This window comes from Parambassis ranga, chromosome 22, assembly GCF_900634625.1.
Source record: "Parambassis ranga chromosome 22, fParRan2.1, whole genome shotgun sequence".
Classification (NCBI taxonomy): domain Eukaryota; kingdom Metazoa; phylum Chordata; class Actinopteri; family Ambassidae; genus Parambassis; species Parambassis ranga.
Genome location: NC_041042.1, coordinates 11,304,836 through 11,317,045, shown reverse-complemented (window position 1 = coordinate 11,317,045; position 12,210 = coordinate 11,304,836). Strand labels below are relative to the sequence as shown.

The window sequence follows — 12,210 nt, the reverse complement described above, 5'->3', positions numbered from 1 at the left end:
TGGTAGCAGGCGGATTTATTGCCATTTTTTAATATCTAATATAGTTAATCAGACAGGAGCACACAAAAAAGAAGAATAAAAAATTTTATTGCAATAATAAAGACACTTTCTGGTGATGATGTCAGAGCCAGCCAAACGCACTTTACAAAAAACATACGTAATATTTCATAAAAAAAACAATAGCTGCAGCTACATTACACTGCACTCCACTCACACTTGAAGATATCAATAATTCCTATATTCTGTAAATCTGATAATTGAAGAAGTCAATTATAGATCAGCTACTTTAGAAATATATGCAAAAAGATATTTAACTCTTTTTTACTTCTGTGAGTATTTTTTTTTCTCAAAAAAGCAACACAACACTTCTTAAGTGGGGCTTATAAAACCTACAATTAAGTATATACATTTTTTTTTACAAAACTATACTCATGTATATTTTTTCAATATCAAATTTCTGTCTAAAACAACACTCAGCTGGTAACAAGAAAAAAAATGAAACATTCAATCTCTCAATACAGCAAAAGTTAAAACTCATCATCACTGCTGGAAGCAACCGTATCTGAATGCTGCTCATTGGCTCTCTCCATGTTTTCACAGGGCGTATTGCTTGACACATGCAATGACTCTGACAAACGTCTTCCCAGATCTTCAAGCTCATTAGCTTGATAATTGATTTCAGCTTCCTTATCACTGCCTACAGTACTGTATTCTTGGTTTTCAGTGTGGACGCTGTTTGTTGCAGCAGGGTCTATCTGATGGAAGTCCTCTTCATTGATTCCTGCATTATCAGTGACAGGTACCTTGAGATATGGAGAGCCAGTGCCCCTTTCTTCATTGTCGCCCTCTTCATCCTTTTCGTCAGCTTTAGTCATCGAAGTTGTTATTTCAGGAGAGTACAAGGGTGTTGAAGCCAATAAGGGATCAGCAGCAAAATGTGGTGAATCACAGTTCTCAATCAGTGACACGTAAGGAAACAGGTCAGTGTCTTCTTTGTTTTTTTCTTGTTTCCCTCCTGATTCCAGAGGCGGCAGTAGTGCATCAAGTAGATTATTCTCCTTTTCTTCAAGCTCTGTACTGGACGTTGAAATATTGATTGGCTTTTCAAAATCTTTACGAAGCACTTCCAGAAGGTGGCGCATTTTACCCTAAAAAAAACCCCACAATGAATTAGTTGCATGTGAGTAGCTTCAAAAGACTTGCTCAACACATTAACAACATATTACAAAGAAGTTATATACTGACCTCATCAAGCTGATGGCGATTCATATCAATATGCCGCTTTATCACCCGGTCTAGGACCCTTTTTAAACAACATATACATTCAGGAGTTACAAATAAGGTAATACTGTTTTTTTATGACAATGGTAAGCAGGGTCAGCAAATTATGACAACCAAAGAACCTGTCAGAGATGTGCCCCCTGGACAAGATATCCTCTGTTACAGCAGAAATGAATTCAAGGTAGATCAATTCTTCTTCCCTATAGAGAAACAGAAGAGTGCAACATTAAAAGTGGGTAAAACATTATTATAAAAGAAGCCCAACACTGTCAAGTCTTTACACATGTAGCACAGGCATTCATCAATACTGAGGAGAACTTACTCTGCAGACACACTCATCATTGTGGGAGACTTTCTGCAGCCTGGTGAGTGCCTAGAAAATTAGATTAAGACCTTTTAGAATGTTACCTGGCAAAAAATATAGGGCACTGTTTTCACTGTTTTCACCTGGGTGAGGGGTCAAAGGAATAACAGCTTCTGGTCTTGGCTGCTCGACTCTGTTGTCTTGACGATGCTAAATATGTGCCATTAAAGTCATCTTCAGACCACTCATGCTCTGTATTACATTCCTATAAAACAACAAGTACTGGATAGTAAGACATTGAGTATTGTGGAGATGTGATCCAATTGCATCTTGTTAGTTATGCCCTGAAAGACGCAATAAATACAAAACTGTTACTTAACATTGCCCCTTAAATAGCCTAGTAAAACTTAACCTAGTCCCATGTCTCAAATCTTCATAATTACCTGAGATGGCTCATCAAAGTCCTGTGTGTATTCCTTGTTTTTTGTGCTGCATAAAAACAATAAAATTCAGTGTTAAAATTCTACAGCATGAGTTGAATTGACATGTCTCTCATACTTCACTTATTAAGATGTTTACCTTCCACGATATGTTTCTTGTTGCACTAGTCTTGAGTTGCTGCAGTCCTGAGTAGGTTTTCTTTGTGGTGATCTGTAGTAGCGATACTTTAACAGGTATGAACTCTTATCTGATTTCAGGGTCTTAGGAGTGAAGGGTTTGTCTCGGGTAAAGTGCTGTGAATGCTTTTGGAGCAAGTCTCCACTGTATGTCTTCTGGACAGGGTCCTGGAAAGTCTTGTAAGAACTCTCAGCTGCCAGTGAACACAATGACGGCTTTCTCTGCAAAGTTGCATCTGGGTTCCGGTATTTTGTTTCTGAAGCAGGACGAGTGTGATGACAACTGACTTTATATGATGGGTAAACTATCTCATTGGCATTAAAGCTGGTGCTGAACCTTGGGCTTGATACCACAGAGCTCCTTGAGCTGAGATATGGGCTGTCATCATATTGCACAGATAATCTACTCTGTAATGCAAATGCATAGAATCAATTCAAAGATATCACAATTGCTTGTAATATACACAAAGCATTAGCAAAACACATAAGCAGCTGCCTTGATTTTTAGTTTTATTTTTTGTTTACCTGAGCCGAGGAGCAGGAGGTTCTGCAATTTCTCTGTGACAGAGAGTGGGCTGACTGAGGACGACCCCCTTTCCTCGGCTGCCCTTGTCGGAGCTGGTCATTATCTGTGGACAGGTAATGAAAAACTCAATAGGCACAGAAGACCATATATACTCTGCATTGAACAAGCAAAGCAGTTTGACTTCCCGGTTACCCAGTTGTAAACTAATAAAGCTACATTAATTTTGTTATTATGTCCTTTAATTTGCATTGTAATTTACTTAATGTTCCTGGAAATACTTATGGTAGCCTCAAGACAAAAGAAAAAAAACTGCACTTGACTATGGAGTAAGCATGAGTCAGCAATTGTATTGACTGCACAGTCATAGGGAAAAAGTATGACTACCATTAGCAATGAGAATGAGCATCCTTTATCTTTATCTGATGGGCGGCTTCACTGGATTACGTATTGCTTGGAGCTACTGTTGGCACAGCAGTTTACCTCTGCCTGTTCTATTATGCATGTCTTTCTGATTAGTACATACTAGTGGAAAGATCTGTACTGCAAAGTGACAAGTTCATTCTCTTGATCAGTGCCAAGCCAGTGTATAAACTCAATGTTATGAATGGTTTTGCCGAACTTAAAATATGCTACCAATATAAACAAAGAGCCTAGAAATGTACTCAGATACTCACACTTCACACTATAAAGTAAGCTTTTGGGTACTGAGGCATCAATGGCAGCTGTATAACAAGACAAAATATGTTATTGTTATTAATATGTACGACTGTATAATTGTAAGAATTATAATTTATGCCTGCCATGTAGCTCACCTTTAGCAGAGTAAACCTTTTTGTAATGAGACACCATGTGGTCTTTAATGATTGACTGTGTCAACTTGCTGGAGGAGCGTGGACAGAAAGCTAAAACACAAGACAGCATGCAGTACGTTATAAAACATAACTCATCTTAAATGTCACCCATATTCATTTGGCACACTCAGTCAATACTTACGGCTACTTTTCGGAGTCTTTCGTCTAGCACCTGGGCTGCCCCCCAGTCCAGATGATACAGTCCCTAAAATAAACATAAACACATATGAACTAGTTAACGTGCTATAATAGTACATAAATGCTTGGGATGTTGTTTATATTATAGTTTAAAGTTTGTGCTGACTAAACAATTAATAAAAGTTCCACAGCCTTTGCATATGTTGAAGTAATTATATACACTTGATGTATATAATGCTACAAAAACAGTAACATTGTTTTGCTTATCATCAGGACACTATTATATTTATTTACATTTATCCAAGTAGCAGTGCACACAAAGTCTACACGGAAAATAAACTGCAGCACATTAGCCTACTGCATGCTAATATTCGTGTTTATGTTTCTGTTTTATCTTACGTCTTGCATGAGCCATGTGGCCATTGTCTAGATACACAATAAGCCACACTTTATCTTCAGGAAGCTGCCTAAGCACAAAATGAATCTGCTCCCTCCTAGCGATTAGTTGTCGAGCTACATGGATAGCCAGCGCTAACAATGTTCGCATACCTATTCTCGATTCCATGGTAATGTTACAATCAGCGTATCCCATTTTCCTGGGAGATATTCCGGGGGAGCGGTGACAGAGTTCGGACACATCCAGAAACTTCAGTGTACTTAACTGTAAACATTTTAAATCTCTAAAATAATCAAGCTGAATTTACATCTCAAAACCCAGGATTACTGACCTATACAGGACAACCATGCACTTAACTGTGGTTGAAGTGTAACAGTAAGCTTTTATACTAGCCTTAATAAACCAAATTCTTACATTGATAATAGTGACAGACAGTATATATTATGTTGATACACCCTGCTGACATCAGGGCAAATAATGTGGTACAAACTAAGTAAAGGTGGAGGCCTGCAACTAGTAGCACTAACCAGAGACAAATAACGCCTTGTTAAATTATGAAACAAAATGACACACCTTTATACTACTGTACTACTAAGTTGAGGCAGCACTTTGTGTAAGAGCTCTGGAACTGCCCATTCGGTTTATGACATAGATGTCGTGTCACTTAGTGACCGCTGCAGACTATACTTTCTGACTATGAACTACATTTCTAAACCATACAGGCCACACTGTTAGAACTATCTTGTGTTTGAGATAACAAAGTTCCCCGTAATGTGTTTGCAAATCTGTGTGACTAAGTGATTACATACACAAGTGTATGCAGAGTAAATTGATGACAAATTCTAAAGTCATGCAAAAAAGGAGGGCAAGGACTGCGAAGCATTATATGAGTAAACAATGAGCAGCTGGTTATCTTGCATTTGTGCTGCAACAAGGAATGTGACCACAGGATAACCCTAACAATTGTTGTTTTTTTTCTCGCTGAGAGGACAGTTCTTAAAACAGTTCGTAATAGAGAACAATCTTCACTTGTATTGCATAAAAACACATACATACCTCTCTTAACTCGAGTCGCTGAGCAACTGCCTCCAAACACTCTTGCCCAGTGCTTTCCACCGAAAGTGTAAACTCAACAAACTCTCCATTGAGAAGCTGAATCCGAGTGACAAGACAGCTCTTGCTTGAAACAGTATACCTTCGAGTCCTTTTGAGTTTGAAGCCAAATGGCAAGGGCATGTTTCACACTTCTTTTAGGGAGGCGATCTTCGCTTAGTCCAGGGAAAGTACTCTCCTTGCTGCCCACTCAAAGGTTTTGAGAATATAACAAGTCATGAGGTTCATCATCAACAAGGAGTCCTGAAAAATGAGACAAAGATGTTTCAAAACATGTTCAAAATACTGGAATACTTTGTATGCAGCCGAGTGGGATGAAACACAGGGTAAAAAAATAACAATTTATTTAAGTATTCTTACTCATCACTTAAGAAAAACCTACGACACTATCACCCTGAAACATGCCAGACAAGACAAACACAAGGCTTGCCGTAAAGTAATCCTCTTAAATGCTGCATTTTGTTACCAAACTTGCCAGCCCCACAGTCAGTTCTCCAAGTAAACATTCCGGATAAACTATTAAACTTTTATCAAAAAAAACGTAAGAGGAATCATAATTATGTTACCTGACCTATGTATTTAAAGCTTCGTATAATGATGTATGTTTCCAAGCTTGTGGTTGGATTAATCCCTCCCGGTGAATAGTCTGCTCCAAATACCGAAAAAGAACAACCTAATTCGATACGCAGTAAGCTACTACAAAATCCCTGCCGTGTTTCACCTGAACCACACACTCACATATATTTCACGTTCAACAGGAACTACATTCATACAAGTTTGTTCTAAATGTTTGACATTTCCTGGACTAACTTGTTACTAATTTCACCTTTTTATACGTTCATTACCTTAAACAACAACATCCTCTAAATTAGCTTCGACGCTAGTGTGCTAACTTATGTTCCAGCAAGTAGACGACACCCTTAGGAAGCTGACGTCGCCGGTAAATATTTTGGGGGAAAAAAATTAACGTTACCGTTAGCCAACAGATGCAATTTAGGAGTCCAACTATTATTCTGTCCGTAGGGGCTCCGCCATCAAGGTGAAGGAATTACTGCTTTTAAGATATTTGTCGGAAACGGATGCAGCTTTTTGACTGTAGTTTGATTCTGGATCTAAACTAACGTAGCACCCCATGTCTCCTGGTCCAGCAGTTCACTCAAGTTCCAAGCGTGTTTCGCTTCCTCGGATTGGAAGAGCAACAAGTGTATTCCGTCTACATCCGCACATCTATAGCTTGTTTGTTATTGCTTGGTTTGTAAATAAAATTCTTAAATTACACCGAGACACGCTTTAATTCTACTAAACATTTCAGCAAACTATTTGGTTTGATCGTATTTTCCGGAACAAACGCTTCAAATCCATGGTAGTGCCTCCGCAGCGGAAGGATACATGGAGGTTTTCGGAGCCATGACATCAGACAGCTGGAATGCCGAGCGGTGAAAATGCCAGAAATGGGACAGCTGTCAGGAACTGCTGGCCGCAGACCTGTCTCTGTTTACCTTTTCTAACCCGACGGCTCTGATGGCACATGTATAATGTTGTACAAAGAGTTGCCTCATTTTTATTTGCGCAAGACAAGACAATAACACATATGTTGGACAATAACACATATTTTTCAGGTGGTAGCAGGCGGATTTATTGCCATTTTTTAATATCTAATATAGTTAATCAGACAGGAGCACACAAAAAAGAAGAATAAAAAATTTTATTGCAATAATAAAGACACTTTCTGGTGATGATGTCAGAGCCAGCCAAACGCACTTTACAAAAAACATACGTAATATTTCATAAAAAAAACAATAGCTGCAGCTACATTACACTGCACTCCACTCACACTTGAAGATATCAATAATTCCTATATTCTGTAAATCTGATAATTGAAGAAGTCAATTATAGATCAGCTACTTTAGAAATATATGCAAAAAGATATTTAACTCTTTTTTACTTCTGTGAGTATTTTTTTTTCTCAAAAAAGCAACACAACACTTCTTAAGTGGGGCTTATAAAACCTACAATTAAGTATATACATTTTTTTTTACAAAACTATACTCATGTATATTTTTTCAATATCAAATTTCTGTCTAAAACAACACTCAGCTGGTAACAAGAAAAAAAATGAAACATTCAATCTCTCAATACAGCAAAAGTTAAAACTCATCATCACTGCTGGAAGCAACCGTATCTGAATGCTGCTCATTGGCTCTCTCCATGTTTTCACAGGGCGTATTGCTTGACACATGCAATGACTCTGACAAACGTCTTCCCAGATCTTCAAGCTCATTAGCTTGATAATTGATTTCAGCTTCCTTATCACTGCCTACAGTACTGTATTCTTGGTTTTCAGTGTGGACGCTGTTTGTTGCAGCAGGGTCTATCTGATGGAAGTCCTCTTCATTGATTCCTGCATTATCAGTGACAGGTACCTTGAGATATGGAGAGCCAGTGCCCCTTTCTTCATTGTCGCCCTCTTCATCCTTTTCGTCAGCTTTAGTCATCGAAGTTGTTATTTCAGGAGAGTACAAGGGTGTTGAAGCCAATAAGGGATCAGCAGCAAAATGTGGTGAATCACAGTTCTCAATCAGTGACACGTAAGGAAACAGGTCAGTGTCTTCTTTGTTTTTTTCTTGTTTCCCTCCTGATTCCAGAGGCGGCAGTAGTGCATCAAGTAGATTATTCTCCTTTTCTTCAAGCTCTGTACTGGACGTTGAAATATTGATTGGCTTTTCAAAATCTTTACGAAGCACTTCCAGAAGGTGGCGCATTTTACCCTAAAAAAAACCCCACAATGAATTAGTTGCATGTGAGTAGCTTCAAAAGACTTGCTCAACACATTAACAACATATTACAAAGAAGTTATATACTGACCTCATCAAGCTGATGGCGATTCATATCAATATGCCGCTTTATCACCCGGTCTAGGACCCTTTTTAAACAACATATACATTCAGGAGTTACAAATAAGGTAATACTGTTTTTTTATGACAATGGTAAGCAGGGTCAGCAAATTATGACAACCAAAGAACCTGTCAGAGATGTGCCCCCTGGACAAGATATCCTCTGTTACAGCAGAAATGAATTCAAGGTAGATCAATTCTTCTTCCCTATAGAGAAACAGAAGAGTGCAACATTAAAAGTGGGTAAAACATTATTATAAAAGAAGCCCAACACTGTCAAGTCTTTACACATGTAGCACAGGCATTCATCAATACTGAGGAGAACTTACTCTGCAGACACACTCATCATTGTGGGAGACTTTCTGCAGCCTGGTGAGTGCCTAGAAAATTAGATTAAGACCTTTTAGAATGTTACCTGGCAAAAAATATAGGGCACTGTTTTCACTGTTTTCACCTGGGTGAGGGGTCAAAGGAATAACAGCTTCTGGTCTTGGCTGCTCGACTCTGTTGTCTTGACGATGCTAAATATGTGCCATTAAAGTCATCTTCAGACCACTCATGCTCTGTATTACATTCCTATAAAACAACAAGTACTGGATAGTAAGACATTGAGTATTGTGGAGATGTGATCCAATTGCATCTTGTTAGTTATGCCCTGAAAGACGCAATAAATACAAAACTGTTACTTAACATTGCCCCTTAAATAGCCTAGTAAAACTTAACCTAGTCCCATGTCTCAAATCTTCATAATTACCTGAGATGGCTCATCAAAGTCCTGTGTGTATTCCTTGTTTTTTGTGCTGCATAAAAACAATAAAATTCAGTGTTAAAATTCTACAGCATGAGTTGAATTGACATGTCTCTCATACTTCACTTATTAAGATGTTTACCTTCCACGATATGTTTCTTGTTGCACTAGTCTTGAGTTGCTGCAGTCCTGAGTAGGTTTTCTTTGTGGTGATCTGTAGTAGCGATACTTTAACAGGTATGAACTCTTATCTGATTTCAGGGTCTTAGGAGTGAAGGGTTTGTCTCGGGTAAAGTGCTGTGAATGCTTTTGGAGCAAGTCTCCACTGTATGTCTTCTGGACAGGGTCCTGGAAAGTCTTGTAAGAACTCTCAGCTGCCAGTGAACACAATGACGGCTTTCTCTGCAAAGTTGCATCTGGGTTCCGGTATTTTGTTTCTGAAGCAGGACGAGTGTGATGACAACTGACTTTATATGATGGGTAAACTATCTCATTGGCATTAAAGCTGGTGCTGAACCTTGGGCTTGATACCACAGAGCTCCTTGAGCTGAGATATGGGCTGTCATCATATTGCACAGATAATCTACTCTGTAATGCAAATGCATAGAATCAATTCAAAGATATCACAATTGCTTGTAATATACACAAAGCATTAGCAAAACACATAAGCAGCTGCCTTGATTTTTAGTTTTATTTTTTGTTTACCTGAGCCGAGGAGCAGGAGGTTCTGCAATTTCTCTGTGACAGAGAGTGGGCTGACTGAGGACGACCCCCTTTCCTCGGCTGCCCTTGTCGGAGCTGGTCATTATCTGTGGACAGGTAATGAAAAACTCAATAGGCACAGAAGACCATATATACTCTGCATTGAACAAGCAAAGCAGTTTGACTTCCCGGTTACCCAGTTGTAAACTAATAAAGCTACATTAATTTTGTTATTATGTCCTTTAATTTGCATTGTAATTTACTTAATGTTCCTGGAAATACTTATGGTAGCCTCAAGACAAAAGAAAAAAAAACTGCACTTGACTATGGAGTAAGCATGAGTCAGCAATTGTATTGACTGCACAGTCATAGGGAAAAAGTATGACTACCATTAGCAATGAGAATGAGCATCCTTTATCTTTATCTGATGGGCGGCTTCACTGGATTACGTATTGCTTGGAGCTACTGTTGGCACAGCAGTTTACCTCTGCCTGTTCTATTATGCATGTCTTTCTGATTAGTACATACTAGTGGAAAGATCTGTACTGCAAAGTGACAAGTTCATTCTCTTGATCAGTGCCAAGCCAGTGTATAAACTCAATGTTATGAATGGTTTTGCCGAACTTAAAATATGCTACCAATATAAACAAAGAGCCTAGAAATGTACTCAGATACTCACACTTCACACTATAAAGTAAGCTTTTGGGTACTGAGGCATCAATGGCAGCTGTATAACAAGACAAAATATGTTATTGTTATTAATATGTACGACTGTATAATTGTAAGAATTATAATTTATGCCTGCCATGTAGCTCACCTTTAGCAGAGTAAACCTTTTTGTAATGAGACACCATGTGGTCTTTAATGATTGACTGTGTCAACTTGCTGGAGGAGCGTGGACAGAAAGCTAAAACACAAGACAGCATGCAGTACGTTATAAAACATAACTCATCTTAAATGTCACCCATATTCATTTGGCACACTCAGTCAATACTTACGGCTACTTTTCGGAGTCTTTCGTCTAGCACCTGGGCTGCCCCCCAGTCCAGATGATACAGTCCCTAAAATAAACATAAACACATATGAACTAGTTAACGTGCTATAATAGTACATAAATGCTTGGGATGTTGTTTATATTATAGTTTAAAGTTTGTGCTGACTAAACAATTAATAAAAGTTCCACAGCCTTTGCATATGTTGAAGTAATTATATACACTTGATGTATATAATGCTACAAAAACAGTAACATTGTTTTGCTTATCATCAGGACACTATTATATTTATTTACATTTATCCAAGTAGCAGTGCACACAAAGTCTACACGGAAAATAAACTGCAGCACATTAGCCTACTGCATGCTAATATTCGTGTTTATGTTTCTGTTTTATCTTACGTCTTGCATGAGCCATGTGGCCATTGTCTAGATACACAATAAGCCACACTTTATCTTCAGGAAGCTGCCTAAGCACAAAATGAATCTGCTCCCTCCTAGCGATTAGTTGTCGAGCTACATGGATAGCCAGCGCTAACAATGTTCGCATACCTATTCTCGATTCCATGGTAATGTTACAATCAGCGTATCCCATTTTCCTGGGAGATATTCCGGGGGAGCGGTGACAGAGTTCGGACACATCCAGAAACTTCAGTGTACTTAACTGTAAACATTTTAAATCTCTAAAATAATCACATAGCGTAAAGGCAACAAGCTAAACTAGCTTAAGCAGATGAGGAGTAAGGCAAAGCTTCCCCGTCGCCATGCTGGTTGCTATGATTGCCTTCGTCATCACGTAATGCGTATGGAAACACCGGAAACACCTCATGCTGATGCGTTCGGAAGTAGCTGGCCGCGCCAGGCACAGGCTAAAAGCTTCTGGACTGAGTCCGAGTCAAAAAACGCAGACTTTTCTCATAAAATACATAAATAAATAAATCTTCCAATCCCTTCTGGCCTTTATGAAAATAATTTAATAAATAAGATATTAACCCTCAAATATCTGTGAATGAGGGGGCGTGGTTGACGTGATTGACAGGTCACACTGTGTGCATTCAACCCAGGCCCTTTCACCAGAACAACTTTTATTCCACTGTGAAAAGTCAGACATCCGGAAACTAAGGTGTTAGGGTGTTAGGATGTTCTGACACTTGCAGCTTAGAAACTCACTTCACCTCTCCAGAATCTCACCTCTTGTACTATAACTCCTCAAAAAGCTTGTATCATATAGGTAGGCCCTATATAGCCATAAGTGGTTCACTGCCCATATTGTGCAGTTATTAAAAAAATCTTTAATTACTTCAACTGGCTTCATTTACACAGACAGAGTGGGAAAAAGAATGCAGCAAATATAAGTTAGTTTAAGACAAGAAACATGAATTGGAGTATAGCCTATAATGTAATCAATGCATAAGATAAGAGAGCGATGCAATCAAGCTCAAAAATCTCTGACCTTTTTGCTGCAATGGTTGTAAAAACATTCATAATAAAAAATAAAGAATAAATAAAAAATAATAGACTAAATTAAATTTAACACACATTATTCTCTGCCTATCTGACACAGTTTACGGGATCTTAATGTATTGAGGAGGGTTGCCTGAACTATCCAAGTTCATAAATAATTGAATATTTCACATATGTGAATGAT

At 38.4% G+C, this 12,210-nt stretch overlaps 2 protein-coding genes across 5 annotated transcripts; both read right to left on the bottom strand.

Annotated features, from left to right (window-relative positions):
- Positions 1–68: 68 nt before the first annotated feature.
- On the bottom strand, positions 69–6,660 carry LOC114427380 (spermatogenesis-associated protein 7 homolog). Of its 3 annotated transcripts, XM_028395415.1 has the most exons (14): positions 6,201–6,660; positions 5,799–5,873; positions 5,171–5,470; positions 3,722–3,784; positions 3,541–3,630; positions 3,403–3,450; positions 2,728–2,831; positions 2,165–2,610; positions 2,029–2,074; positions 1,729–1,850; positions 1,604–1,654; positions 1,404–1,481; positions 1,246–1,303; positions 69–1,148 (listed from the first exon to the last, which is right to left on the bottom strand). In XM_028395415.1, the coding sequence occupies exons 5-14, from the start codon at positions 3,575–3,577 to the stop codon at positions 528–530; spliced, it is 1,611 nt and encodes a 536-aa protein (XP_028251216.1). In that variant the 5' UTR covers positions 3,578–3,630; positions 3,722–3,784; positions 5,171–5,470; positions 5,799–5,873; positions 6,201–6,660; the 3' UTR covers positions 69–527. The 3 variants fall into 3 exon arrangements, with proteins under 3 accessions (XP_028251216.1, XP_028251215.1, XP_028251214.1); XM_028395414.1 differs by lacking the exon at positions 5,799–5,873 and having other exon boundaries at positions 6,201–6,659; XM_028395413.1 differs by lacking the exons at positions 5,171–5,470; positions 5,799–5,873; positions 6,201–6,660 and adding an exon at positions 4,267–4,419.
- Positions 6,661–6,915: 255 nt separating this feature from the next.
- LOC114427528 (spermatogenesis-associated protein 7 homolog) lies at positions 6,916–11,314 on the bottom strand. Of its 2 annotated transcripts, XM_028395639.1 has the most exons (12): positions 11,115–11,314; positions 10,570–10,632; positions 10,389–10,478; positions 10,251–10,298; positions 9,575–9,678; positions 9,012–9,457; positions 8,876–8,921; positions 8,576–8,697; positions 8,451–8,501; positions 8,251–8,328; positions 8,093–8,150; positions 6,916–7,995 (listed from the first exon to the last, which is right to left on the bottom strand). In XM_028395639.1, exons 1-12 carry the CDS (start codon positions 11,155–11,157, stop codon positions 7,375–7,377), a joined length of 1,770 nt encoding a protein of 589 aa, XP_028251440.1. In that variant the 5' UTR covers positions 11,158–11,314; the 3' UTR covers positions 6,916–7,374. The 2 variants fall into 2 exon arrangements, with proteins under 2 accessions (XP_028251440.1, XP_028251438.1); XM_028395637.1 differs by lacking the exon at positions 11,115–11,314 and having other exon boundaries at positions 10,570–10,775.
- Positions 11,315–12,210: the final 896 nt, after the last annotated feature.

Coding starts and splice junctions, on each gene's coding strand:
- LOC114427380 (XM_028395413.1), bottom strand. CDS start 4,309: ATGGGATACGCTGATTGTAACATTACCATGGAATCGAGAATAG. Junction 1,655..1,728: donor TCCTTTGACCCCTCACCCAG/GTGAAAACAGTG, acceptor CTAATTTTCTAG/GCACTCACCAGGCTGCAGAA. Junction 1,482..1,603: donor ATGATGAGTGTGTCTGCAGA/GTAAGTTCTCCT, acceptor GTTTCTCTATAG/GGAAGAAGAATTGATCTACC.
- LOC114427528 (XM_028395637.1), bottom strand. CDS start 10,684: ATGTACTATTATAGCACGTTAACTAGTTCATATGTGTTTATGTTTATT. Junction 9,679..10,250: donor CTTACTTTATAGTGTGAAGT/GTGAGTATCTGA, acceptor ACCTGTCCACAG/ATAATGACCAGCTCCGACAA. Junction 7,996..8,092: donor ATCGCCATCAGCTTGATGAG/GTCAGTATATAA, acceptor GGTTTTTTTTAG/GGTAAAATGCGCCACCTTCT.